The sequence below is a fragment of the Ornithodoros turicata genome, chromosome 3 (genome assembly GCF_037126465.1).
Source record: "Ornithodoros turicata isolate Travis chromosome 3, ASM3712646v1, whole genome shotgun sequence".
Classification (NCBI taxonomy): domain Eukaryota; kingdom Metazoa; phylum Arthropoda; class Arachnida; order Ixodida; family Argasidae; genus Ornithodoros; species Ornithodoros turicata.
In genome coordinates this window covers 105734209-105761441 of record NC_088203.1, presented here as the reverse complement: position 1 = coordinate 105761441, position 27233 = coordinate 105734209, and the positions used below count along the sequence as shown (strand labels likewise).

Below are 27233 nucleotides of genomic sequence, written 5' to 3'. Positions count from 1 at the left end.
AAGGCGTACGCCCCCCTCTCTCTTCGAATCAGAAGCGGTAACCCTATCATTCTTGGCAATGGTTGGCGCACAGCGTGCTATGCGGTGAAGTTCTGTGTTTAGAGTGTATGGGAGTTGCATGAGGTACCGTGTCGGGATTTACCTAAAAGCTTGCAAGGAACCATTAGAAACACAAACGGATCAAAATGCTGTATCATCCACTTTGTTTCACGTTGTTCCTCAAACTGAAATTAGCGCTGTTTTCGTGTAAAAGAAGAGCGCCCCGCTTGTAGCGATGCATCCAGAGATTCTCCATTTCAGCCCTTTAAAGTTATTCACCCATCAAACCTCGAATGAGATGCAAATGAGATTTTTCGACAGAATTTGAAACGTGCTATATTGGACTTGGTTTTGCTTCTCCCTCGATGCGAGACAGGAGAAAAAAGCACGGCATAACGAAGAGCTCTATGAGGAAAGTCATTTGCATAACGAAGCGTGTGTTTCAAATTTACAGATCAGCATGTTGTTCCTGCGCCAGAAAGATTGCTGCACCTGCGGGCATATCCGGCTACTGACACACGTGATAAACAAACAAGATGAAAATTTCTGCTCAGACGCCCAGAAAACCCCGCCACAGGCAAACCAAAATTATCCCACACTCTTAGAAGTGAACTTCACCGCATAGCACGCTTCTAGCCAACCATAGTCCCGAATGATATCGGTTATATATGCCCCAATTTGTCGAAAACGGGAGGCGTACGCCTTTTCTGTGATCATTATGAACAGAATAAGTGGCACAAAAAAGGCGTACGCCTCCTGTTCTCAACAAATCAGGGCAGATAACGACATCATTCGTGATGATGTTTGGTTCAAGAAAAGCAAGCCACATGCAAACCAAAACTATCCCATGGTTCTTAAAGAGCAGCCAACCAGATAGAACTGTGGCACTTGGACCTCATTATTCGATTTTGAAAGCGTGGTACTTGTTTCGTGACGTTGACGTTTCCGAGTGACCGTACGAAAAATAACCCTTCAGCTTGTGAGTGCAGTCCCAGCTTCTTCCGTGATCAACGTCGCCACGGTCTGGGGAATATTATATCAAGTTCTCTTTCGTTTTACGACCGTAGTTTTACATTTCGCATTATAACTTTGTGCGCGATCACTTTAAAATTAGCCAGTATACGTGCGCAACATGTTCTGTCTGTGTTAAGTAATTTCTGTGCACGGCACGCTGTTACCTGTAGACTGCTTACGAGATGTGTCCTGAACAGTCATCGTTTTCCAAATGTACGTGCACCTGATGCAGTTGGAAGGCCGTGGAAGCCGAATGCATGTTCTTTAAAGGGATTAACCTGGCCCCAAGTTATGCCGAATAAGCATCGATGTAAACCTGCTTTCCAAGTTTTACACCAAAGGGGGTCAGTAGATGAGTAGAAAAAGAAAAAGTAGTATAGGCAACTCCTCTATTGAGGCAGCTTCCAGAGAGATCACGTGCTGACGGGAAGCAATTCGAATGACTGAGGGCCGTCTGACGTCAGAGTGTGATGAGGGTCATCTCGTCAACTAAGGCACGCAGAAAAATTATTGTACTTTGCTAAACATTATGGCGTCCATGACGTAATAAACCACAAGTATGAAAGTGCAGTCCCTTCCCAGTAGCTGTGTCGGTAGTATTGTTCTCGGCGGCCGTAGCTATATGTACCACAGAAAGTCTGCGTTTCAAGAGGAAGCAGGCTTTACACGTCCGCGTGGCGAAAGAGCAGACAGGCTTTCTTTGTGTAGGTCCGGATGTATAATGAGCATTATAATCAGTCTTTAAGTTGGAGCGCTCCGAACGTGACGACTCGTGAAAACCGTTTTTGGTTAGGCTGCGTTTGGCCCTCACTGCGGATCCATTTTTTTCGTCTTTGTCTTTTCCTTTTCTTTTCTTCTTTGTCTTTTCCTTTTCTTTTCGTCTTTGTTTTTCCTTTTCTTTCCTTCTTTGTCTTTTCCTGTTCTTTTCTTCTTTGTCTTCCACTTTTCTTATCTTATTTGTCTTTCCCTTTCCTTTCCTCTTTCTTCTTTGTCGTCCCTTTTCTTTGCTTCTTTTCTTTTTATTCTTTGTCTTCCCCTTTCCATTTCTTCTTTTTCTTTCCCTTTTCGATCCTATTTTCCTTTTTTTTTTTTTTTTTTGTGAATAACAAGCCGAGCTCCGTCTGGCTGACCTTTCCTTTCTTTTTTCTTAATAAACATGTCCCCCCACGGGGAAATGATGCTTTTATTGCGCGTAACGAAATGTTGAGTATCTCTCAAGATGGCGATCCCGGCCGGGGACAGTTACCATATGGAGGTTTCTTTAGCGCCGCGAAGCAACTCCTATATAGAGGAAGTAAACAATTGTTACCAACACCGCGACATTTCCGGCGATATCCCCAAGATACAACGAGGCTTCGCTCACATCGTTTATAATAGTGGAAGAAAAATGGGGACTTAGTGCACAAGTTTAGCGCCATCTCATCATCGTATCTCTATTTGTGTGTGTGTGTGTGTTAGCGCCTTTATCGCAGCAAACGCTCGGTTCATTTAGACATTTCTGAAGGGTGAGCTTGTAAAGAACTTTTCTCGCAACATATGTTGGACCAGTTGTGTAAGTTGCGGGGGAATACAGGAATACAGCGCGTTCCCTTGTAGCCCGCGCCTTGTATATAGCGGACCGCATTAGAAAAGCGTTTGTTCAAAGGCAATGTGCATAGCGAACCCTAATTAATAGAGCAACGCAAATGAAGTTCTAAATCACCAGGTATAAAAAGGTCCTCTCGTGTCTATTTTGGTCTTATATAGCAGCTCATGATGGGCGGTCACGCTGGAAAGAGATTGCTTTTTTTTTTTTTTTTTTTCTGTTTGCTCGTACAGAAGAGTTCGTCATTTATTTTACGTTTTCTATATCTTTCCTAGGTTTAAGTAGTATATATCGATGTCATCAAACTTCATTTGTGCTTGCTGGCGTAGTCTATCCCCGAAGATCATGGCGATATCCCGAAATCTGTTTGTTTGTTACCTTTTCTGCCTGTCCGTGGCTAATTTATTGTCTATTTATTGCCAATTTATTTATTGGACGAAATGACTTGGCTGGGCTACCTTATCAGTTAAAGTAAAATAACATTCCGGTAGGCGGCCTGGATGTTTGTTGATGCTGTTGTTGTCTTCTTGATAAACCATTTTAGCTCATGAAGATCGCTGGGGGCACGAAAGCAAACTGGAATCCTGGTTTATCACGGACACAAACAACACCATCAATTAGGGTGCCTACATAGGGTGGTGACATCTCCAGTCGATGGCCCTCAGGCGGCCGCCATGTTGGTCCCCTTCTTTGACAGAGTCCCGAAGGGTGTTGCAGAAATGAAATTCACCGCATAGCACGCTCCTAGTCAACCATCATCTCGAATGATATCGTTATCTGCTCTGATTTGTTGAAAACGGGAGGCGTGTACGCCGTTTTTGTGACAATTATGTACAGCATAAGTGTCACAAAAAAAAAAAAGATAACGACATCATTCGCGATGATGGTTGGCTATAGAAGCGTGCCATGCGGTGAAGTTCGTTTCTAAGGGTGTATTCTCGGTATAACACGCCGTCTAGGAAATGGGGACCAATATGGCGGGCGGCGGCAAGTGATGTGTCAAAGGCTGACACCATCCTAAGACGGAATCGCTTATGTAGGCTTCCTCCCATCAATGAACAACCAGGCACCCTACCGGAATGTTATTTGCCTTTAACAGATAGATAGGCAGCCCAGCCAAGTCATTTCATTCTGATAATGCGTGGAACCTGGACTGGTTCCGAAACGTCGAGTGTTTTATCGTTTTTATGTTGAAGTGCAGGAGTGTACTTTTAAGGAATAAACGTGACTCTCCCCGGTCTTTGGACTATTGGACTGTGCTCACACCACTTCTTGGCCGTTTTTGCCATTTACAGCACAGACACTTTTCGATGCAAAATACTTCGAGTTGCCATCTTTGAATTGAAACCAACTGCGTGTGACATCCTCTGGTTTTCGTTCCAGGGGTGAGCGAAGAAGAAGGAGGAGGTTCTCTCCGCCGCCGCCGCCGTCGAGGTTCTCCAGCCGACACAGATGTGGGATCTTCGCCGAGTGGGTCCCCGAAACGAACTCCCCGACCCGGTCGGAGACTCACTTCCGTCCTATCGACGCTCAAGAAGTTCGGAAGGCTAGCCACGGGAAGGTCACCTAAGCACAGGGCTCACGAAAACAACCTACAATCCACAGGTACACAAACGCAACTTCGTTATCAGAGCGAGAGGGATGTAGCGGGGGAGCTGGAAGATGTTCATATCGACCTTTCTGCAGCACAGGAGACGAAGACAAAAAGGTTACAAATAACAGAGACGGGACAGAACGCCTGCAGGCGTTCTGTCTAGTCTCTGTTCTCGTCTAACCTTTTGTCTTCGTCTCCTGTGCAGCAGGAAGATCGATACTTCCTCATCAAAGTTAGAAAAGAAATTTGGCCATCGACTTTTACGTTAAAAGAGATTTAATTGTACGACGTTTGTTATATCATTTGATGCCCCTCGGGAAAACAAATGTCACGTGGTCATGGCGACGAGAAGAATTCGACGAACCTGCGCAATTTTGAGGTTCCGGTTCGTGTCCTGAAGGAAGTTCGTTGAAGCTTTGAACTTTGAGGCGAATATGTGTCTGCCGCGTTCTTCCTTCTCGGGCCGATAACTTTTCTGCACCGTCTCGTACATTGAAGAGCAGGGCAGAACAGGAGGGGGCTGAAAGAAAACAATTTGGAAGCCGCCAATCGCATTTGACGCCGCGAAATATCCACCACGTGGATCGTCCACCGTGTCGTGCACAAATAGCTTTTATTGGCCCATTCAGGTCGACTGAGCGTCAGCCACCCCGACGTGTCCGTGTCCGACTTGGCAGCGCTGGCAGCGTCTTCTCGGACCGAAGCCTGCGATGACTACAGTGTCGCTTCGTCAGTGCCCGTCCGTGGTGCCTCTACGGCAGCGCTAGCAGACTTCGCCGGTGCCTATTACTCCGACTCAAGCTTACATCGAAAAAGACGAACTCCGCCGCCTTCACCGTGGATCAGGTATGGTCGCTCCAACACACATATGCTTGTTTAGCGCGTTTGCATGTTACTATATGGTATAGTCTGTTTTATTTTCTCTTAATCTCTCCTTTCTGCGTTGGACTACTAATGTTGAATTGTTTCGTTAGACGTCTACTTAATAATGCCGAGTTGTCAGTTTGTTGCTCGCTAGCCGGTTTATTGTTCATTTAATTATCTAGTTCATGTTCTTCTCGCGCACGATTTGTTCGGGCACACGTACCTAAGTTACCGACATAAGTTGAACCCCGCTGCGAGACCTTTCATTTCATTCATTATTCATTATATTGAAGTAGTTCTTAGGCGTTATCCTTCAATTACGTTTCTACGGGAACAAAGAGAAGGCCTTACTTTTGTGTGCCAGAGACCGACGAACGAAGACGCCACCGAGCGAACGTCGCGTCCGCATGAGCATCGGTACGGAAGGAACAACGCCTTCGGTTGACGACGACGATGTATCCGTCGCCGACACCAGTTCCATGGCGCTAAGAGAGCAGCTGAGGCCGGCGACGTTAAAAGAACACGACTTCTATCAACTAGACATCCACCTACGCTGTGGGAAGAACCTGACTGCCAAAGATGCTTGCGGTATGCCTATACTCTCAATTTACAAACTTCCACCTTACACTCTCTATAGCAGGGCATCGGAGAGGATGCACCGACGTTTCATTCTTAGCGGGCGTTCACACGGGCCAACTTTCTGCACCAACTCGGACCAACTTTGGAGTTGGTGGCAGTCGGCCGACATCACCGACCATGACCAACTCGAGTTGGTGGGAATCGGTCGTCGAGCGATAACTTCGGAGAGTTGGTGGTGGTCTAACCAATCAACGCGAGGAGTATTGCCACGTGACCCTCGAGGGCGTCAAGCGATTTCGTTCCTGTCGTACTGCCTGGCATGAGTTCAAATCCTACAGGGGTACATGGTAGTTTTTTTTTTTAATTTTTTTGGTTACTAGCGCCATATAAACATATCAATAGACATTTTTTGAGATACTGGTGACCTTCTGGCGAAATAAAATGACTTCGTTTCGATTAATGACAGTTAAAAAAAATCACCAGCGGTTGGACTTGAACCCATACACCCCGATTGCCGTAAAGTTGGTTGTGGGCGGAGCTAACGAGTTGGTACGTGTGAACGTGGAGACGGTACCGTCTTGAAGTTGGTCCAAAGACGTTGCTTCGAGTTGGTCTGAGTTGGTGCTGAAAATCGGCCCGTGTGAACGCCCCCTTAGCATTATCGTTGGTCGCAGCGCGCGCCGTTCTCGCTATGGGGAATTTTTGTTCGCAGGATTCTCGTAAACATCGCTAAATGTCTACACGAAACAGGTACAAGCGAGTTCCTCTCGAGTTTATCTAGGGAATGACATATTTTTGAAGGCCTGACGCGATTCACTGATTTTTGGCGAATTAAAGTATGTCACATTTTCAATACATGGGAGTCTATGGGAGATGCAACAAGATCGCTTCTCTCGGTACGCCCGCCCGCTATATTTGGGCCAAAATGATGTCATTCCCTACAGTAACAGTCGGGGAATTGATTGCAGTCAACAAATTCGACAAACGTACTGCAGTTTTCCAGATCCCTGCGAATGAAAATAATGGCTTTGCCGTTTGCTATCATGTGCTGCACGCTGGCGCCGATTACAATACTTCCTTATTGCGCCGGAGCAAAGCAAAGCGAAGAAAACGATTTTGCGACGGTGCAGCCAACTCTCTCCGGAAGCGAACATTACCCATGACTAGAACATTAACATTAACTAGAGCGCATGAGTCGCGGCGGTTTCCTAGATAAATGAGAGAACAATTCGTCTTTAGATGACGCAAGGAGAGACAGCTTTACGGACATTGTGTGGGAAGAAGGCAAGCGAAGACTAGTTTCAGACATTTTTGACGGAACAGAAGCTGAAGGAACCAGACGCCGAGGGAGCTGGCAATAAAATTCTGTTATAAATAATTGGCTACAACCATTCACTTGTTCGTTTTAATCATCATCATGAACCAGGTAGACCATTCGTTTTAATCATCACGCGTTAAATGGGTTATGAATGATGCCGGATAAATGTAAAACGCGGTTATATGAAGCAGTGTGAACCTGCCTTTCAAGTTTTACAGCGAAGGGCCATAACAATCGACATTTCCGCCAGTGAGGCAGCTACGGGAGAGGTCACGTATTTACGAGAGCCAATAGAAATGGCTCTCCTCTGACTGGTTTCGTCAATCACAACATGTAGATTTTTTTCCCTAAATACTCTGGCGTAGGATGCACCACACGACGCGATAAACCACAAGTACACAATAGCGTCATGAACCTTCTAAGCGGTCATGGGCAAAGTACATCACAATTGTACTTACCAAGTACTGTACCATCAGATGGCAATATCTCCTTGAATTTGGGGAGCAACTTACCAACAACAACAACAACAACCCCAACACAACAACGTCCCTGTGTTGTAAGCTGCTCCTCAAGCTCAAGGAGATGTTGTCATCTGATATTACACACCTGCTTGCTTGCTTCCTGTTCCTATATGTTCTAATGTACAGTGTACCTGCTTGTACAGTGCTGGACAAAAGTTTACGGAACAGGCCCCGGTGCATTCCTTCCTCATACATCAGACATCAGTCGAGTTCAAATCAGTAGTAGATGTTCTGGCCTATCAACACTTAAATCCGGTCAACACTGCACTTTTTGCTTCTATATAATGACCCTATAACCGACAGGAGTTACGTGCTGATAAGTCTTTTTTTTTTCTTGTTTCCATTGAGTACTTCATGAAGAAGTGCTGCACAAAAAGTACTAAAAGTAAAGTATAAAGTGCACAATTCAAAGTGAAGTACAAATACTCAGGAGTTCACTTAAAGTAGTACTTGACTACTTGGTAATTGAAGTATGTACTTTCATTCACTGGAATGAATATTCTACGAATGAATAAGAATGCAATATTCGCCGGTGATGATGCTGATGCTGATGACTACAGTGGAATATGATTAGCGTATATGGCAATAGCGAGTTTAGTAGATCAGAAGATGCTCACGATAACGGTTCCGAAAATATATATGATAAGCTAATCGCAGTGTTTCTTTGAAGCGGGTGACATCACATTGATTAGTTGATTGATTGAAAAATAAAAAATATAGAGACGTGCACTCTTAAAAATGAACTTCACCGCATAGCACGCTCCTAGCCAACAATTATCTCGAATGATATCGTTATCTGTCCTAATTTGTTGAAAACGGGAGTCGTAGGCCTTTTTTGTGACACTTATGCTGTTCATAATTGTCACAGAAAAGGCGTACGCCTCCCGTTTTCAACAAATCGGGGCAGATAACGATATCATTCGAGATAGTGGTCGGCTAGGAGCGTGCTATGCGGTGAAGTTCATTTTTAAGAGTGTGAGACCCGACATCACATTGCTAAGCTTGGATTTCAAAACTTCCTTTACATGCAGTACCGTTTTCGTAGAGTTTTTCGATCCAGTAAAACTGGCTAATGAGAATCTATTCCACGGCATAGGTACGAGTGACCCGTACGTGAAATTCAAGCTGGGTGGCCGTACAGTGTACCGGAGCAGGACGGTGAGCCGTTCCCTGGAGCCCTACTGGGACGAGTGTTTCTCGGTGCCCGTGGAGGACGTCTTCCAGCCGCTCGCGCTACGCGTCTACGACTACGACTTCGGTTTGCAGGACGACTTCATGGGCGCCGCTCTCATCGACCTTTCTACGCTGGAACTAGACAGGTAAAAAGCATTCACGGATCAAAAGTTACTCTCCCGAAGGAGCAACGCGTATTTCAACAACTTCCGCGCCTTCCAATTAAGTACTGTAGACGATCCTTCGCGAGTTGGGTTTGCCGAAAGAGCTAGCCGGCAGTTCACATTGAAACGGCTGCATTTCGATCGGCCGAAGCAAAACGAAAATGTCATTATGTTATGAACAGGTTTTACTCTATGTAGCCAAGAAAATTGCGTAAATTATTACGGAAACTGGAATCGCGTAAATAATTGGATTATTGTATTCAATGTACGGCATTCGGTTTACAAGTTTATGAACTTGTCTATCCTGGAAACTCTATCGCCAAGCCAATGTTTCGTGCCATCGTGGGATGCCCCAAATAAGTAAGTTGCCCTTAAGCGTAATGCGTACATTAGAGGGTAAGGAATACAAAAATATCCTGGGCTTTACAATCCAGAGTAAGTCCCAGCTCCTTGACACTTACAATGAAGAGGATGATTCAATGATTGAGTAATTCTGCACCGTTGAGCCTCTGCCTCCTTTCGAGGCAAATTCTGTTTCGTCTGGGAGAGAATTCCTTCCTTTTTCTAGACGATCAAGCAATATAGCCGTATGGATAGTTCGTATCCATGGTGTTCTCTAGAACAGGGAGCCCCGAGGCTTTGACACATTTCCCATGCAGTTCGCTGGAAAGCGCGAAAAATAAGAATTAAAAATCTCCTAGCGAATTTGATGGCGATGCCAAGAACCGTAATGAGAGTTTCTGCACATTCGTCCGTATACAAGAATTCATTGAACGCACGATGCGTCACTTTTGCATATTCAGCAGTGATGGCCACTAACTACTTCTACAGTAGTTTAACTATAACTACTAACTACTTTGCCACTCAGTAGTTTAACTAGTAGTTCAACTACTTTTCAGGGGAGCAGTTAAAACTACTTCTTTAACTACTGCAATGTAGTTTAACTACATCTATCACTACTTAACGTTGTCCGTCAGCACCAATCCCTCGTAGTGTTCTTGGACACTTAAATATGAATCACAACAAATGATAAACTTTGGCTCAAGCCCGGATTGCTATGATCGTTAAATACAAAGCTTGTGGCGGGATTCTTTCTGTGCCTACGCAATAAACTAAGTTGCAGAATTATTTCACAGGCTTCACTAGACAAGCATTAAAAGGGAAGATTTAGTACACATGCACGACACAATTGCTCTGCACCTCCGTTCTCATCATACAAGTAGTTCAAGGTAAAAGTCGGAGGCACAGTCGTGCCGTAAAGCTTGCGGCAAAATCGGAAGTAGTTGGTGCCTTCAGTAACCTAACTACTGTAGTGAACTACTTAAAATAGTAGTTTAACTAGTAGTTGCCACTACATTTCTGCAAGTAGTTGATAACTACTTTTTAACTACAATCAGGTAGTTTAACTAGTAGTTTAACTACATGTAGTTAACTACTGGCCATCACTGATATTCAGTATATTTATCCTCCAAGTTGGTGTTTTCAGCTTTAAACCGTCGTAATATATATCACCAATGTGTATCTCGAACATTCTTCTTAGAGTCCACATTCTTAAAACAGAACTTCACCACATAGCATGCTGAGAGCCAACCATTACACAGAACGATATACCCTTATCACTCCTGATTTGGGGAAAGCGCGGGGCGTACGCCTTTTTGTGACAATTGTCGTAACTGCATAAGCGTCACAAAAAGGCGTACGTCCCTTGTCTTCAGCAACTCAGGGGAGATAACGATGTCATTTGGCATTATGGTTAGATAAAAGCGTGGATATGTGGTGAAGTTCTCTTTTAGGAGTAGGTACTATACTGCTCTGACACGTATGCTGGGATAAACATATATCAAAATACGTACAAAAATAACTTTAGTTTAATGATGGTGATTGGAGAGTTTCGTCGCCGGGGGGCGATACTATACGAGTAAGTATAATTTTAGTGTACAACGGCGGCGAAAGTCCGTTGCTTCAAGGACCGCTTGTTATAACAGAAACCGTAGAATAGTGTGGGAAAATGTTACTGATTGACTAACAAACGCTGCGAACATCATTCCAGGCCGACGGACATTTTGGTGAATCTGAGCGAAAGTGGGAAACCCGATGATATGCCGGTAAAGGATTTGGGCTACGTCGTCCTCACACTGACAGTCACTCCGAAAACGCACGCCGAAAGGGAACAGGTGAGACATCTCGGATCTGTACAACTATTCATTACGTGATATATACCAATGATTTACGCCTTCGGTGATGGCCGACACCAACCTTCCACCAAGCGACACAACACACATGAAGCTACTTTCCCAAGGTTCGCTTAGGTCGTTGTCCTGCCATTCCCAGAGCAGAAGATAAACGCCACGTCAAACGCGCGCTTCTTAGTTCCGTACGCATGCTGAACTGTTGCTGCGTCGAACAGGCCGCAAAGTCTTAAAAACTTTAAAAACAAAACTTCAACGCATAGTACGCTGTGCGCCAACCACTGCCACGAATGATATGGTTATCGCTTCTGATTCGAAGAGAGAGGTGGGCGTACGCCTTTTTGTGGCAATTCGGATATATGAAAATTGCCACAAAAGGGCGTACGCCCCCATCTCTCTTTGAATCAGAAGCGATAACCCTATCATTCTTGGCAATAGTTGGCGCACAGCGTGCTATGCGGTGAAGTTCTGTTTTTAAAGTGTATAGGTCAGCGGTATAGGCACACGCATCGAGGAAAAGAGAGGCGTCCATTCAAAAGTGCAGTCCACTATGATACGAGTAAATGTTGTTGCCAAAATGAAAAGTAGGTGCGATTATCATGAAATATACCGCACGGCTTGAAGCTATCACTGTTAAAACAGAACTTCACCACATAGCACGCTCCTAGCCAACCATAATTCCGAATAATATCATCCTGTGTCCTGATTTGTTCAAAACAGGAGGTAGGCGCCATCTGGGACAAGATAATGTGTCCCAGATAGGCACCTTCTCCCATTTTCAACAAATGAATACATAGAATGATATCATTCAGAATGATGGTTGGCTATGAGCGTGCTAGTGGTGAAGTTCTGTTTTAACAGTGTACTCGACAACGGGTGTCGTTCCGGACCTATACGCTTACCCGGCCCAAATTTCTTCATCTTCTTTTTTTATTCTGCGTTAGCACTGTGACTGTGAGCAGTGTGCATGCATTGACAGATGGAGAGAGAACATCAGGACGAAGGGAGAGCATGGTGGTGGTGGTGATGGTGGTGTTGACGAAAACCGGCTTGCCGTTGTTGGCCTCACTTATGTGGCTGCGTCACGACTCTAGCCAGGATGAGATGAGATGATGTGATAACAGATGAAGGAAGGATGACGACCGAAAGTTAAGATCTAGGGCAGTCACTGCCAGGATTGGTGTGAAGTCCGAGCAAAGAAACTTATACCCCGGTCACACTGGCTAATTTAGTGTCATTCAGCGGCAAAATTTTTATGCGTGCGCTATAATTCCGCAGTAAGAACGTCTTTCTTTCATTTAGAAAAACTTGCCGCAAATCTTCTTCCGAAAACATTGAACAAATTGGCCTCACAAATCAGGGCAAGTAATAAGCAGATCCAAAATCTGCGACTGCGAAGACTGCCAAGTTTTCACAGGCTGTTAACGAGAGTATAATTACGTGTTCTTTCGGCACTGTACTTAAATCAAATAAGCGCGCCGTTGAAAACACATGCTTGAAAATATTGTGGATGCCAGCGCCTTTTGCTTTTGCTCAGTATTTTTACGTGTTGTACCTCAAAGCCTGCTCTCGAGGCTATGCACTCGGTCCGGCGAAGTGGAGTAAAGTGAGTTTAGAGAGCACACTAAATCGTTAATGCACTTTCTGCGGCGTGTCACTAAAAGATGCTGTTTGACAGCACACGAGAGACACTAAGCGCAAGTGTCACTTCCGTGAAAGAGCCTCTTCGATGTCGGGCGTCAATACAGCGTACAATTACCCTGTAGTGTCCCTGTTATCTTTCCCGCACCGCAGCATATGCAATGTAATGAAGCAGGATGTGTTCGATATAGTTTCGATTTGTTGGCAGTGCCTGCGATTTGCGTTGTCCAGAGAGCCAATTATCTATAATTGTAATTTAGTGAAAGCGCTTCTTGCGCAACCTGAAGAGCAGGGTTTGTGGATTGTGGGAAACAGAACTTCACCGCATAGCACGATCCTAGCCAACCGCCATCTCGAATGGTATCGTTATGTGCCCTGATTCGTCGAAAACGCAAGGCGTACGCCTCTTTTGTGACAATTATTAACAGCATAAGTGTCACAGAAAAGACGTTACACATTCCGTTTTCAGCAAATTAGGGCAAATAACGATATCATTAGAGATGATGGTTGGCTAGGAGCGTGCTATGCGGTGAAGCTCATTTCTATAAGACTGACCCGTTTAAAACGAGAGACGTACACGTTTTTGTGAGACCTACTGAGTTAGGATAATTGTCACAAAAACGCGTACGCTTTCCACAAATCAGGAGTGATAACGGTATCATTCGGGATGATGGTTGGCTAGGATCGTGCTATGCGGTGAAGTTCATTTCTAAGGTTGACCCGTTTAAAACGAGAGACGTACACGTTTTTGTGAGACCTACTGAATTAGGATAATTGTCACAAAAAGGCGTACGCTTTCCACAAAATAGGAGTGGTAACGGTATCATTCGGTGCAGTGGTTGGTCTTTAGGGTGCTATGCGGTGAAGTTCTGTTTTAAGAATGTGGAAATAAGTTCGACGGAAAACCTCCGAGAGCGCATTTGGTGGTGGCCTTGGGACTTGGAAGTACACCAACGAGCGGATGCTGTATCCACTCAGTCGCGTCACTCATCTCCCGATCTGTGAATATGCTGAATGAAATTCTTTTCCGCATCATAGCTTTCAGTCGAACACGACGTTCGTCTCCTAACATGTCAAACCCTTCCTCGTCTAAGTGTCCTCGTCAATCCTTTCGTGTGGAGCTTTGCTTGGGTCGAAGAGTGCCGCTGTCTCTAGACGAGTTCAGAAAATCCCAGTGCTCTTTGCGCACGCATTGCATCCTGGGAGCTTACTGAGTGGGGGAACGAAGAATAATCCTTCACATTTCGCTTTCGCTGACCTTCACACGTCATGGACAATGGACTTGTAGGGGAGAAATCGGAACAGTTTGGAGCCCCCTCCCCCCTCGTTTCTTTCGTATTATGTAAACTCCCACAGTTCAAAGAGGCGCTAAGCACTCTGGGATTTTATGAACTCGTCTATTCTATGAACTCGTCTATTTTATGAACTCGTCTATTTTATGAACTCGTCTATTCTATGAACGCGTCTATTTTATGAACTCGTCTATTCTATGAACGCGTCTATTTTATGAACTCGTCTATTCTATGAACGCGTCTATTTTATGAACTCGTCTATTCTATGAACTCGTCTATTTTATGAACTCGTCTATTCTATGAACTCGTCTATTTTATGAACTCGTCTATTCTATGAACGCGTCTATTTTATGAACTCGTCTATTCTATGAACTCGTCTATTCTATGAACTCGTCTATTCTATGAACTCGTCTATTTTATGAACTCGTCTATTCTATGAACGCGTCTATTTTATGAACTCGTCTATTCTATGAACGCGTCTATTTTATGAACTCGTCTATTCTATGAACGCGTCTATTTTATGAACTCGTCTATTCTATGAACGCGTCTATTTTATGAACTCGTCTATTCTATGAACGCGTCTATTTTATGAACTCGTCTATTCTATGAACGCGCCTATTTTATGAACTCGTCTATTCTATGAACGCGTCTATTTTATGAACTCGTCTATTCTATGAACGCGTCTATTTTATGAACTCGTCTATTCTATGAACTCGTCTATTTTATGAACTCGTCTATTCTATGAACGCGTCTATTTTATGAACTCGTCTATTCTATGAACGCGTCTATTTTATGAACTCGTCTATTCTATGAACGCGTCTATTTTATGAACTCGTCTATTCTATGAACTCGTCTATTTTATGAACTCGTCTATTCTATGAACTCGTCTATTCTATGAACTCGTCTATTTTATGAACTCGTCTATTCTATGAACTCGTCTATTTTATGAACTCGTCTATTCTATGAACTCGTCTATTCTATGAACTCGTCTATTCTATGAACTCGTCTATTCTATGAACGCGTCTATTTTATGAACTCGTCTATTCTATGAACTCGTCTATTTTATGAACTCGTCTATTCTATGAACTCGTCTATTTTATGAACTCGCCTATTCTATGAACGCGTCTATTTTATGAACTCGTCTATTCTATGAACTCGTCTATTTTATGAACTCGTCTATTCTATGAACTCGTCTATTCTATGAACTCGTCTATTTTATGAACTCGTCTATTAAACGAGTTCATAAAATCGCAGAGTGCTTAGCGCCTCTTTGAACTGCGGGAGTTTACTAATACGAAAGAAACGGGTGGCCTCCAAACGGTTCCGATTTCTCCCCTACCGGACCATTGTCCACGACGTTTCAAGGTCAGCGAAAGCGAAATGTGAAGGATTATGCTTCGTTCCCCCACTCAGTAAGCTCCCAGGATGCAATGCGTGCGCAAAGATCACTGGGATTTTCTGATACCAAACTGGTGTTCATTGGAATCGGTTATAAATCTTCGATGAGCGATGAAAGAAGGAAGTCACTGAAAAAGTTAGCTAGCTGTAGAACTCGGACACACGTCTTCTGGATTACCAGTCCAAGGCTCTTACCAATTGAGCTAAGCTAACACACCTCCCCAGCGACTTCCAAGTGTGCGTTATTCCTGGACTCTATAAAAACAGAACTTCACCGCACAGCACGCTGTGCGCCAACCATCGCGAAGAATGATATGATAGGGTTATCGCTTCTGATGCAAAGAGAGATGGGGGCGTACGCCTTTTTGTGGTAATTTTCATATATACAACTTGCCACAAAAAAGCGTACGCCCCCCTCTCTCTTCGAATCAGAAACGCTAACCATATCATTCGAGGCAATGGTTCGGGCACAGCGTGCTTTGCGGTGAAGTTCTGTTTTTAGAGTGTGTATTTTGTCTGTTCCAGCCTCAGAACATCAATTACCATAATCGATGAGCGGCACGGAGCAATTCGCCGGGTGTACTCTACTTTTTTTTTGTAAAGAGAAAGTTTGGACTTCCACCGGAGGGCTTCTGAAAATGAACGCATTTGCGGTCGCGCGATATGCGGTTGTCGATCGGGTTATAGGTCGTATGAAGGGTCCTATGGAAGCATTCTGCGTTGGGGGGTTTAGAGTAGGAATTCGAGAATTCGTCCCGTGAAAAGTTTTTCGTATTTGGTGCCTCTCAGAACGCCTTCATTATCGTCTCTTCCCAAAAGTACCACAAAATTAATGTCTTACTTGTTTATTTTGTAATTACACTGTTAGAAAAATGATATGCCTTTTAAAGGAGCTAAGAACTCATATCTGCATGTATTTAGTTACGGGTTTAATGGATGTAATATTGTTCTTCTACGCTTCGTAATTCTATTTACCCAATTTATTGTTCAATTCTTCTCCTTCATAACTTGTGCAGCGTTAATACAAAAACGCACTCTCTTTCGTATTCGGGCAAGTAGACGCACCGCCGTCCAGATATCTCTATCCATCGTTACGTCATATGAAGAATTGTTGCACCCAATGAGACGTCAACGCGGAGGTACACATAACGTTCTTCTTTACCCTCTTCAAGATGATGGTGGTGGGTGGTGAAAGAGCTTGCCGTTGTGCCTTCAAGATGAACTTCACTACATGGCACGCTCCTAGCCAACCATCATCCAGAATGACAACGTTCTCGTCTCTGATTTGTTGAAAACGGGAGGCGGAGCCTATTTTGCGCCATTATGTACGGCACAAAATAGGCTCCGCCTCTCGTTTTCAACAAATCTAGGGCGAGAACGTTGCCATTCGGGATGATGGTTGGCTGAGCGTGCTATGTGGTGAAGTTCATTTTTAAGAGTGTAGGATTCTTTCTCTCTTTTTTTTTTTTTTTTTTGTTCTCGATATTGTTCTTCTTTCAGCGCGCTATACACAGTGTTCGAGAAACGATCGAAGTTAAGCTTCAAAGTTGTTGCTAACTTTCTTTTTGTCTTTATCGATGCGAAATTGCTTGACACAAGATACGTGACTCTCACTGAATATATACGAGTTGAACACGACGCAGTATCTCAATGTCCCCGACGTCTTTCACTGAGACAGGTAGGGTTCCATTCAACCGCGCTGACATCTCTCTTTCAATGTTCGCCCATGCGGGTGACAACTGTTCTTCCTTCTAATGACCGCCCGCATTATCTGACGGTTGACATCCTTTCCACTCCAACTGCTTGGAAGGAATAGCTGTCCAGAAGGAGATTTTTCCGGATGGTCGATAAGTAGGGATATGACTTTTTCCGGGAGTATAGAAATCAGGTTTCATCTCTGGAAGACGAACATAGCGCGCAAATGAAAGGATGAAGACACTTCTTTCGAACCTTCATCCCGATAGGACGTTTCTGTCTTCGCTCCTTCTTCATATGAAACCGTAATTTGGAAGCTAACGGGGGAACGTGCGTCCTGGGCCGACTTCTAAGGGAGCTGTGCCGTCAGTCGTGACGTTGCCCACCTCTGTGACGTCGACAACGGCCAGCCCTTTCACCACGCACCACCACTATGCCAACGGACCGTTGTCGGGTTAAAGTTTAAAATGACGCTCTTAAAAATGAGCTTCACCGCATAGCATGCTCCTGTCCAACCACCATCTGGAATGATATCGTTATCTGCCCTGATTTGTTGAAAACGGGAGGCGTACGCCTTTTTTGTGACAATTATGAACAGCACAAGTGTCACAAAAAAAGGCGTACGCCTCCCGTTTTCAACAAATCAGGGCAGATAACGATATCATTCCAGATGGTGGTTGGATAGGAGCGTGCTATGCGGTGAAGTTCATTTTTAAGAGTTTGAAGCTTTGGTCGCGCCTTTTTGGGACACTTATGCTGGTATGTTAAGTGTCACAAAAGGGGGCGTACGCCCCGCGCTTTCTACAAATCAATCACCCTGTACAATGATTGGCCTTCGCCGTGCTGGTTGGTCAAGTTTTGTTTGGAGAGAATATTGCACAATGACCAAGGAAGCGGCCATTTTCTCTTTCAACATGTCTGTTTTTTCTCATACAACAGCTCGCATTCAATGACATACAATACACTGTGACATCAATATGAGGTGCGTTAGAACGAAATTTCAGAGCGAAGTATCCCTCACCTAACGCGCCAAGAAAACTACTTGTGTCATTTGAAGAGAATTGACAAATAACAGATTGTCTTAATATTTGGTGGCCTGCCACGAAAGGTATGCTCCCTCATTATGAAACATCCAAAATCTGCCGTGTGGCTCCCACTTTACGGGACGGTCCACGTGAAAAAAGTTCATTTCCATCTGAGATGTACGTAGCTTCGAAACCACAGGAGTCAGCACTCTTTATTGCAATAGGAATGAGCAGCAAGAAACGCTCTATTCTATTAATAAACTTTTCTTTCTGTCGTATGATCTTCAAAATTCGGTAGTTGTCAGTCGCATCTGATATTGTGCAGTCCCCATGTATTCTTTCATGTGATACCTGTAGCTTATAAATATTTCTGCAAAATATGGAAGCCCTGGTCATAAACTGTCTTTTACATCCCAGACAAAATAACGTCTGCACCTCAAAAGGTCCTTGAAAACCCTCGAATTTTTGTTCCACAATTCAGTGGGAACCATGCACGAATAAATAAGGTGAAATGGAGCCGAAAATTTGGGCTCCACTGCCAATAAAAACGATAAACGTTGGAGGCCCAAATGTCAGGGTACTGTCTATACTGAAAATAAACACGGCTTCCTCTTCGGAATGTTTTACCTATGCAGCAGCAACGGCGGTTCCAAGAATTTGGCCGCTGCTGCCGTGGTTGTTTTCAGTACGTGCCGACCGTTGGCTCGCTCGGACAAACTGGCTGAGGAGCAGGTGAGCAGTTTTCCATACCTGAAACGTAGAAATGGGGCGATAAGATATAAGATGGGTTTAATTGGGTTACGGTGTATTGGAGCTAGGACACTGGGCTTAGACACTATGGGGAGTTAGTCGTCGGGAGATTTGGCCGGTGTGGCTGAATCTCGCCATTTTACAACGACTATACCTTTAATGTATATCGGAACGAGACGGTTTATTTGGATACGTTGAGCGTTTTCAGGTAGCCCACTTTGAAACGTCGTGGTTTCGCGCGACAAATGGGGAACCAGACGCAAGCACGGATATATCACGATTACCTGCACAGAGCTTGTCGATCTTCCAGATAGGAATACGCCGCCTCGATTACCTGAACGAGAAAACGCGACTAAATGAAAAAAAAAAAAAAAGAAAAAAAAAACGAGAAAAGCTTGAGTAACAAAATTTTTGCGTCAGTTTGAATCTACTGAGCGCCTTTGTCTTATATTTCGTTTCGTTTTCTTTTCTGTTTCTTATCTGTTATTTGTGAGGACGTAATTCATCGGTGGACTGAATGAAGTGGAGGAGCGTCCCTTTGCGCTTCACCGCGACTACACTCTTAGAAATGAACTTCACCGCACAGCACGCTCCTAGCCAACCATAATCTCGAATGATATCCTTATCTGCCCTGGTTTGTTGAAAACGCAAGGCGTACGCCTTTGTGTGACAATTATGAACAGCATAAGTGTCACAAAAAAGGCGTACGCCTCACGTTTCCAACAAATCAGGGCAGATAACGAGGTTGGCCAGGAGCATGCTATGTGGTGAAGTTAATTTTTAAGAGTGTAGCCGCGACGAAAATAGGTAAACCGAAACCAATTATTAACTGCAACAAATGTCCCGCTTCGGTGGCAGATTTTTCTCTAAAAGGTGTCCGCTGAAGGTCCCAAAAAGGGGTGGTACCCATTTTAATGCTAACGGCGCCCTGCTTCTGTTTTAGAAGTTATGTGTTTCACGAAATTTATTCGATTTTTTTATTTAAATAATGACACTTCACACTCATTCACACGGTGCGCAACTTGTAGGCGGTATCGGACAGATACTTGTAAAAAAGAAAGTTCTTCGATTGGTGCACCCGTTCGCGAATTATTTAGCCCGGGGATTTAACCGAAACACCCCGTATACTGAAGGACGCTATAACATTTTGATGATAACTTCCTCAGGTACGTTGTCCTCCGCGATGGACGTTAAATATACGATGCGCGTTGTGCTGCGTACGTGAAAGTAGGTAGTCATTAAATAGTGACTAAATAGTCACTAAATAGTCACCTAGTAGAATCACTAAATAGTCACCTATTTAGTGATTCTACGTGAAAGGACCCTCAGCTGGGAAAAATTGTTCATCGCGCTGCCGCTCATGATCATAGCTGTCTCGCGACATGAAATGCTGAATCATTATTATCTTCGTGAAATTTATGAAAAGCAAGGCACACACGTTTTCTCCACAGGGGCCATCTGCTACCACCTTCTCTTTTGTGTAAAACAGAACCATTCGAGAACGGAACCCTTCGAACAGCATCGATCTTGTCAAAAAATAGCTTCGTTCGTTCACATTATTAGTGTCTCGCCATAGGTCTGGTAATTGAAGCTCCACCCATGATTGGCCGCCGCTATACTTCCACGAAGGAAAACGTACCGGGCATGCCTTTCCCATATACGCTCTACAGCATAACTCGCGTGCTGAACGATACCTTCTAAGCTTCCTGCACTTCATTTCTCTCGTTATTGATTTGCCATTATGGGGAACACGGACAGGCCTCTCAGTGTCAATAGATCGTCGACGCTGTTTGACGTTCGGTCTCCCGTCCCTCGCCGTGTAGACGACGCCAAGGGAGTTCCTATGAAGGTAAGACTTTTCGATCTGTCGAAGAAGGGACGAATTTCTTCCGCTTTTATGAATGAAATGCGTGCGAGGGAGGAAGGGTTTTTGCAGCATGAATCGACGCTTTCACGTCATTGCTCATTCTTTTTTGCTCCGACACGATAGATTTTTCTAATATATTTTTGTCTTTATGGCGCGTATAATCGATGGCTTTGCGTCACGAGACAGCTATAGCCATGAGCGATGCAACAATGGTCGTTCCGTGGATTAGGATTGACGAGGATTACTGAGTTAGAGTTTAAAGATACAAATAATTCAACGAACAAATAAGTTATGTCTGCTCACAAACCCCTTTAATCGACGAGCCAATAAAATATCACTACCGTCGCTGTTACGTTTTAAAGGTCATTTATTTAAGCGGGCTGAGTGGTCGCTGAGTAACACCCCCGAAGCGTTAATTATCTGAAATTCAATTAAGACACCGTTTTTATTGGGCTCTTCGTTTTTTGGACCACCAGCTCAACTTATAAATTGTGGGTGGTCAAAAGCAGCGCTGCACTTGATTGCTTTCTGGGCCAAAGTCTTTATAACTGATTCCAGGTTTTTATTAACGTTAATCAAACCTCTAATATACGGGTGTCTCGGGGAATTGGGGGAAGGCCCATGTTAAGAAACACCGATAAATGCCAGTGTAGCTGGTCTACTCACCGTAGCCCGCATAACCAGGGGACAGTAACGGAAACAGAAACGGGTATATATCACCGAAATTGGATTTGCTAACGGGAATGCGTGCCATGCTTCTCAGTCACAGGAAGGGAAATGCAACTGCTCGGCTGGTATTGAATTCGTGGGATGGCAATTATACGGTTATTTATTTTGTTTATTTATTTATTTATTTATTTATTCATTCATACTGCAGACCCAGTTGTGGTCCGCAGCATGCGTGCTTTTATAGGGACTCTGTTCCCTGTTCCCCAATCCTTTCTTTTTAAATCTATTTTATTCTTCTTTTATTTTTTCCTTTTTTTCTTTGCGGAACAGCAAGCCGACGTCCCGCTTGGCTGACCTTTCCTCCTTTTCTTCTTTCTTTGTTCTAATATATCCCCTCTTCCCCCCCCCCCCCACACACACACAAAAAAATACTTGACCGAAGTCTTGCGTGATGTGTGCGCGCGCTACGCACCTTGACGAAGCACTTAGGGGGGGGGGGGGGAAAGTCCATCCGGTACCAGAAACGGTAACGAAAACGAAATACTTAATTGTATGAGAAACAGAGATATTGGAGTGCGTGGAAAACGTACGACGAAAATACGCACGGCATCATTCCGTATATACATAACCAAGTTTATACGTTACTGCGATAGAGATGGGAGGCCACTTAAAACAGCGGTAGAAGCATGAACGTTACAGTTCTCGTCTGTTTTTTTTTTTTTTTTTTTTTTCCTGATAGGAGCCATCTAAATGGTCGGGGACTCTCGCTTCGATTCCTTTATTTCGTCTTCGCTCCCAGCACGAGAACTGATATTGACGAAGCCATGCATTGTACTCTGTTCGTGCTTCGCAGGCGCTTTGTTGAACGACGCAAACGTCCTTTATGGATGTATAATGATTTGCTTGGCTTCAGGTTTGTTGAGGTTCTTTATAGTTTACAGGTGTTCAATTTGTGTGGAGTAGCTGTATAGATTCAACACCTCCGAATCGATTTTTGTCTGAATCGGGTTATTCTCGATTTTCCTTCTAATACCGACCCTTTCGAATTTCCAAATATATGAGTCCAAACAGCACAAACAGTGTAGCTAGTAGCTGTTTTCTATGTAGTACAAGTGTAGTCTGGAGCATTGTTGATCATAAGCTTCTATTTATTTGAATCCAATAGCACCTGGCTGCGCAAATGCAGGCCGATTTCACCAGATTTATAAATTAAATTCATCCCACCTTCATTCAATTCTTGAATGGCATATACCATGTAAAAAAAAGCACTCAGATTTCGAAAAGAAGTAAGCGATATAGCATATTCCTTGAGCGTGAGAAAAAAATAAAAATAAAACAGCAGAAAAGGCAGAAAGAAAGAAAGGAGAACGTCGAAAATACGGAAGGACGAGACTCAAATCATTGTTACAAATGGTGTATGGAAGTACATCAGCAACCCGCGTAGTGCAACGGCACCGGAGGTTGTGGTAGGACAGTACACTAAAAGCGTCACTTGAGCACATAACACCATATTCAAGTTACCAAACAAAATCTGCTTCCGCGATTAAATCACCCGCGTTTATTTACTTTTATATTCGCTCCACCTTTTACTCTCGGATCGCAAACAGGTTTTTCCGTCATTGCCGTCTCGCTCTGCCAAGGCCCGCCTTTTGTCCTTGGTAGGCTACAAAGCGCGCACGTATAGCAAACGATCTCGTTCTCGAGGGAAACGCTCTGACATGCAATCTCCTAAGTTTCAGCTTCTAACCCCACCCCAAACTGTGTTTACAACGTCGTAAAGAAGAAGGAATCTCGTTAAAAATTCATCCAGCCGGCGCATCACGTGACGCAGTCACGTGAGCCTGTCAGTCGTCTGCTCAATTTGTAGCAGGCGATAGCAGACGAACCTGTGGCCGTTGGAGCGCGCTCCTGCGTGGAGACGCTCTCACCTTTTTGTGCGGTACAAGTAATATTTATATTGTGCCCAACTTAAAACGAGGCAGAATGTCTCAGGAAGAAGGCGACTGCGTTTCGGATACCAGCGAAACCAGTGTGGATGTATTCGAAGAAGAAAAACCGTGTTCGGCGCCTCCGCAAGAGAGCAGGTTTTGCTTCGTTGAAAATCTGCGCAACAAGGTGTGACATTTTTGGTGCATCCTTTATGTTTTTCTCTCTCTCTCTTTGTTGTCGACTGACACGCGGGAATTGTCGGCACGTTCTGTTTCGTTGCTGATTGGACAAAAAATGGCTGTTTCAGGGCGCTGCTATGGTTGCCAGCATAGTGCCTGCGTTTCCGAGTACATCTCAGGAAGGAACTAAGGTTGTCGGTCGGCTTTCCTTTGCTTGTGTGGTTTAGAGGATATGGAAAGTTAGATAGTGGTCCTATGCTGTGTAGAAGTTGTGTTGCGTGTACGAGCACAGGGGTATCTCAGCTGCGCGAAAGTAACGAAAAAGAAAGAAAACGTTTGTTGTACCATATAGGTAACGACAGCAGTGTTGCTTTAGAAGAGTTTAACCATACTAACTGCAGTTGTGCCGCTTCAAGCGGCGGCGTTACAAAACAGCGAAAAAATAATTGCGATACAATAAAAAATAATATATCGTATACAGTATTATTAATACCAAAGAGTGTTACCGAAGTAATTTTATTCGTGTTATCACAAAACGGCAATGACGGTGTAGCCTACCTAACAGAACATAGCAGAACTACGGTCCGTCACTTGAGTCACTGAGGGACGACTGAACATTACGTAAAACATGCTCTCTGACACGAACAAATTTTAAATCAAGACGTAAAGCTAAGAATTATCGTTGTCATCGTTAAGGTTGTACTTTGCATCAGAATTCGAATTTGTTGCTTGGTGCATATTTGAGGGATATTCTTAGTTTATTCTGGAAAGCTTCCAGTAATATTTATGAATCATACGAAAACGGGGTTAATGTTTCCACAGGTGCAGAATTTCGAAAGCTTCTGCAAGTGTGGGACTACAATACACTATCATAACGTTATCCATCACGTGGGGGCCCCATTGTAATGCCAGTGGTATTGCCTATAAGAGCAAAATATGTCCGCGTTATTTTGCGAAGGGATATCGTATACAGTCGTTCCTTTCGAGTGCTGCAAGATAAATTGCCCTGGCGCTGTTACATCTACACTCTTAAAAATGAACTTCACCGCAGAGCACGCTCTTAGCCAACCATCATCTCGAATGATGTCGTTATCTGCCCTGATTTGTTGAAAACGCCTTTTCTGTGACAATTATGAACAGCATAAGTGTCACAAAAAAAGGCGTACGCCTCCCGTTTTCAGCGAATCAGGACAGATAACGATATCATTCGAGATGATGGCTGGCTAGGAGCGTGCTATGCGGGCAAGTTCATTTCTAAGAGTGCACTTCATCATCAGAATATATCTGTTGTTGTCGTTACGAAGGACAAGGGTGCCCTTCCCACGGAGTAAATGAGCAAACGACACAAAATGAAAAAAAAAAAAAACACAAAAAAAAACGGGAAACTGCTTTCATCGAATAGTGCTGCAGTGTGCGTCGACGGATGTAGTTGAACTTGAACACCACTTACATTGACTTCAGAAGTATAATTTCGCAACAATCATTCCTATAAAGTGTCGGTCACACCACAGACTGGTCCCCTATTTTTTTTCTTCTTTTCTTTGTGACATCACCATCACCATCGTACCGCATAGGTATGAATAAGAAAAATGCATCCTGGTTTCAGTTCGTCCGAGCCACGTGTAAAGTAATTAAATCAAGATCACTCTTGTGTGTTCTTCACACTCCGACAGCGCGGTTGGATTTGAACCCGAGTCATTCCTCCTCTGTCTCGGCGTGGATGTCTATCATCTTATCCACTGGAGGTTTTTTTTCTCTTTACGTCATAAAAGCGCATCATCGTCATCGCCAACAAAACACTTTTTTTCTTCTTCGAAGAACTTCGAAGAACGAAGGAAGCGAGGACCCGTTAAATTCTGACCAACCTTGAAGCTATCATATTTTTTACTCTTCGTGCGCGGGACTGGATACGCGTGGCCACGCCGAGACGTGGCCTTGGGATCTTCAAGCGTTTCTTGTACGGAGCTTTTCTCGAGAGTGGTAGTTAGAGACACTAAATAATACGAGGAATAACTTTATGCCGGACTCGTCAGCGAATTTAACCTTGGGTGTCAGGAATGGTTCCAGTTACCGTATTTTCTGTCTCTTAATTAGGCAAATTGGAAGATCATTACGCGAGTAACTCTCCGCAGAGACGCTTGGGTGACTCTGTTGTATCGCTTGCACGAGAGTATATGTAGCTGCTTCGTTGCACACGGTGCACTGTAGCATTCCACGGCGTACTTTATTTTGGTGATGATGACACACCACCCCATTGCTCGTGGCGTATAGTACAAGTACAAACGACTCTGGACACTGTGGGAGGCTGCACAAACTTTACTAAAGAACGGTTCTGAGGGTTCTGACGGTCAGTGCCGCTAAAATCTCGGCTCCCCATATTCAACGTCTCCCGCGGATGACCATTGTATCTATGCAACTTGTACCGTGCCATCAAGTTGCTGGCTTCCTCTGACGAAATCGCAGCCTCGAGATCATCAGGTGGACATACCACTTATACGACTTGGGTGGAACGAGGTGCAAGCAGGAACTTGTTGAGATTGCACACTGCACTCTAAAAACAGAACTTCGCCGCATAGCACGCTGTGCGCCAACCATTGCCGCGAATGATATGGTTATCGCTTGTGATTCGAAGAGAGAGGTGGGCGTACGCCTTTTTGTGGCAATTTGGATATATGAAAATTGCCGCAAAAAGGCGTACGCCCCCTCTCTCTTCGAATCAGAAGCGATAACCCTATCATTCGCGGCAATGGTTGGAGCACTGCGTGCTATGCGGTGAAGTTCTGTTTTTAGAGTGTGAAACGCTACCAGTGAAGGTGTAGTTAACAGTTAACAGCTTAGACGACATTACGCAGCATGTTTTTGTTTTCATGAGCGGCAGGAATGCTAGACATTTCTGGGCTGCAGTAAGAACTGCACTGCTGGGGATGAATGACGCCTTTTACGTGGGAGAACCTCAGATGTTGTCTTCCTATACCCGCGTTGGACTCTCAGAAAGGGGAGTTTGACAACAGCTTTGAACTCAACGGTCCTCCATTGACTAGGTTCGCGGTGAAAGATGGCGCTCTTGACTCTCGACTAAAGTGCCATAGCCTGGAGGCCGCAAGATGGACATCCCTGAAGGAAGACAGAACTCCGCAGAATGCAAATTATCGGAACCCAGTGAAAAACAATTAAAGAAAAAAATAAAAGAGAGGAAGAAAAAATAATTAGATAAACCATGTGCAGGACTATATCAAAGGCGTGATGTAATCAGATGAGTATGACGGATGAGCGTAACCTGCACTCTTAGAAATGAACTTCACCGCATAGCACGCTCCTAGCCAACCACCATCTCGAATGATATCGTTATCTGCCCTGATTTGCTGAAAACGGGAGGCGTACGCCATTTTTGTGACAATTATGAACCGCATAAGTGTCACAAAAAAGGCGTACGCCTACCGTTTTGAACAAATCAGGGCAGATGGCGATATCATTCGAGATAGTGGTTGGCTAGGAGCGTGCTGTGCGGTGAAGTTCATTTTTAAGAGTGTGGTACCGGGCAGTGACGTGAGGGGGGGGGGATATGTTTATTGAGAAAAAGAAAGCAAGGAAAGGTTAGTCAGGCAAAGACCGACTTGTTATTCCCTTCATACAAAGGAACGAAAAAAGGAAAGGGAACGAAAAGATAGAAAGAAAAGGAAAAAAGGAAGAAAAAAACACAGAAAGCACGTGAGCATTACTCATTCACTAAGCGCTTCATGGTTTTCAA

The 27233-nt window shown here is 44.2% G+C and overlaps 1 protein-coding gene across 2 annotated transcripts in view; it reads left to right on the top strand.

Annotated features, from left to right (window-relative positions):
• Nucleotides 1-27233, top strand: part of LOC135389101 (multiple C2 and transmembrane domain-containing protein 1-like) — an 84055-nt gene that overhangs the window by 40642 nt on the left and 16180 nt on the right. For both annotated transcript variants that reach the window (XM_064619074.1, XM_064619075.1), the window contains exons 2-6: nucleotides 4022-4243; nucleotides 4862-5078; nucleotides 5461-5684; nucleotides 8611-8833; nucleotides 10902-11025. In XM_064619074.1, coding sequence (XP_064475144.1) covers nucleotides 4022-4243; nucleotides 4862-5078; nucleotides 5461-5684; nucleotides 8611-8833; nucleotides 10902-11025 — 1010 coding nt within the window. The remainder of the gene's footprint in view (nucleotides 1-4021; nucleotides 4244-4861; nucleotides 5079-5460; nucleotides 5685-8610; nucleotides 8834-10901; nucleotides 11026-27233) is intronic.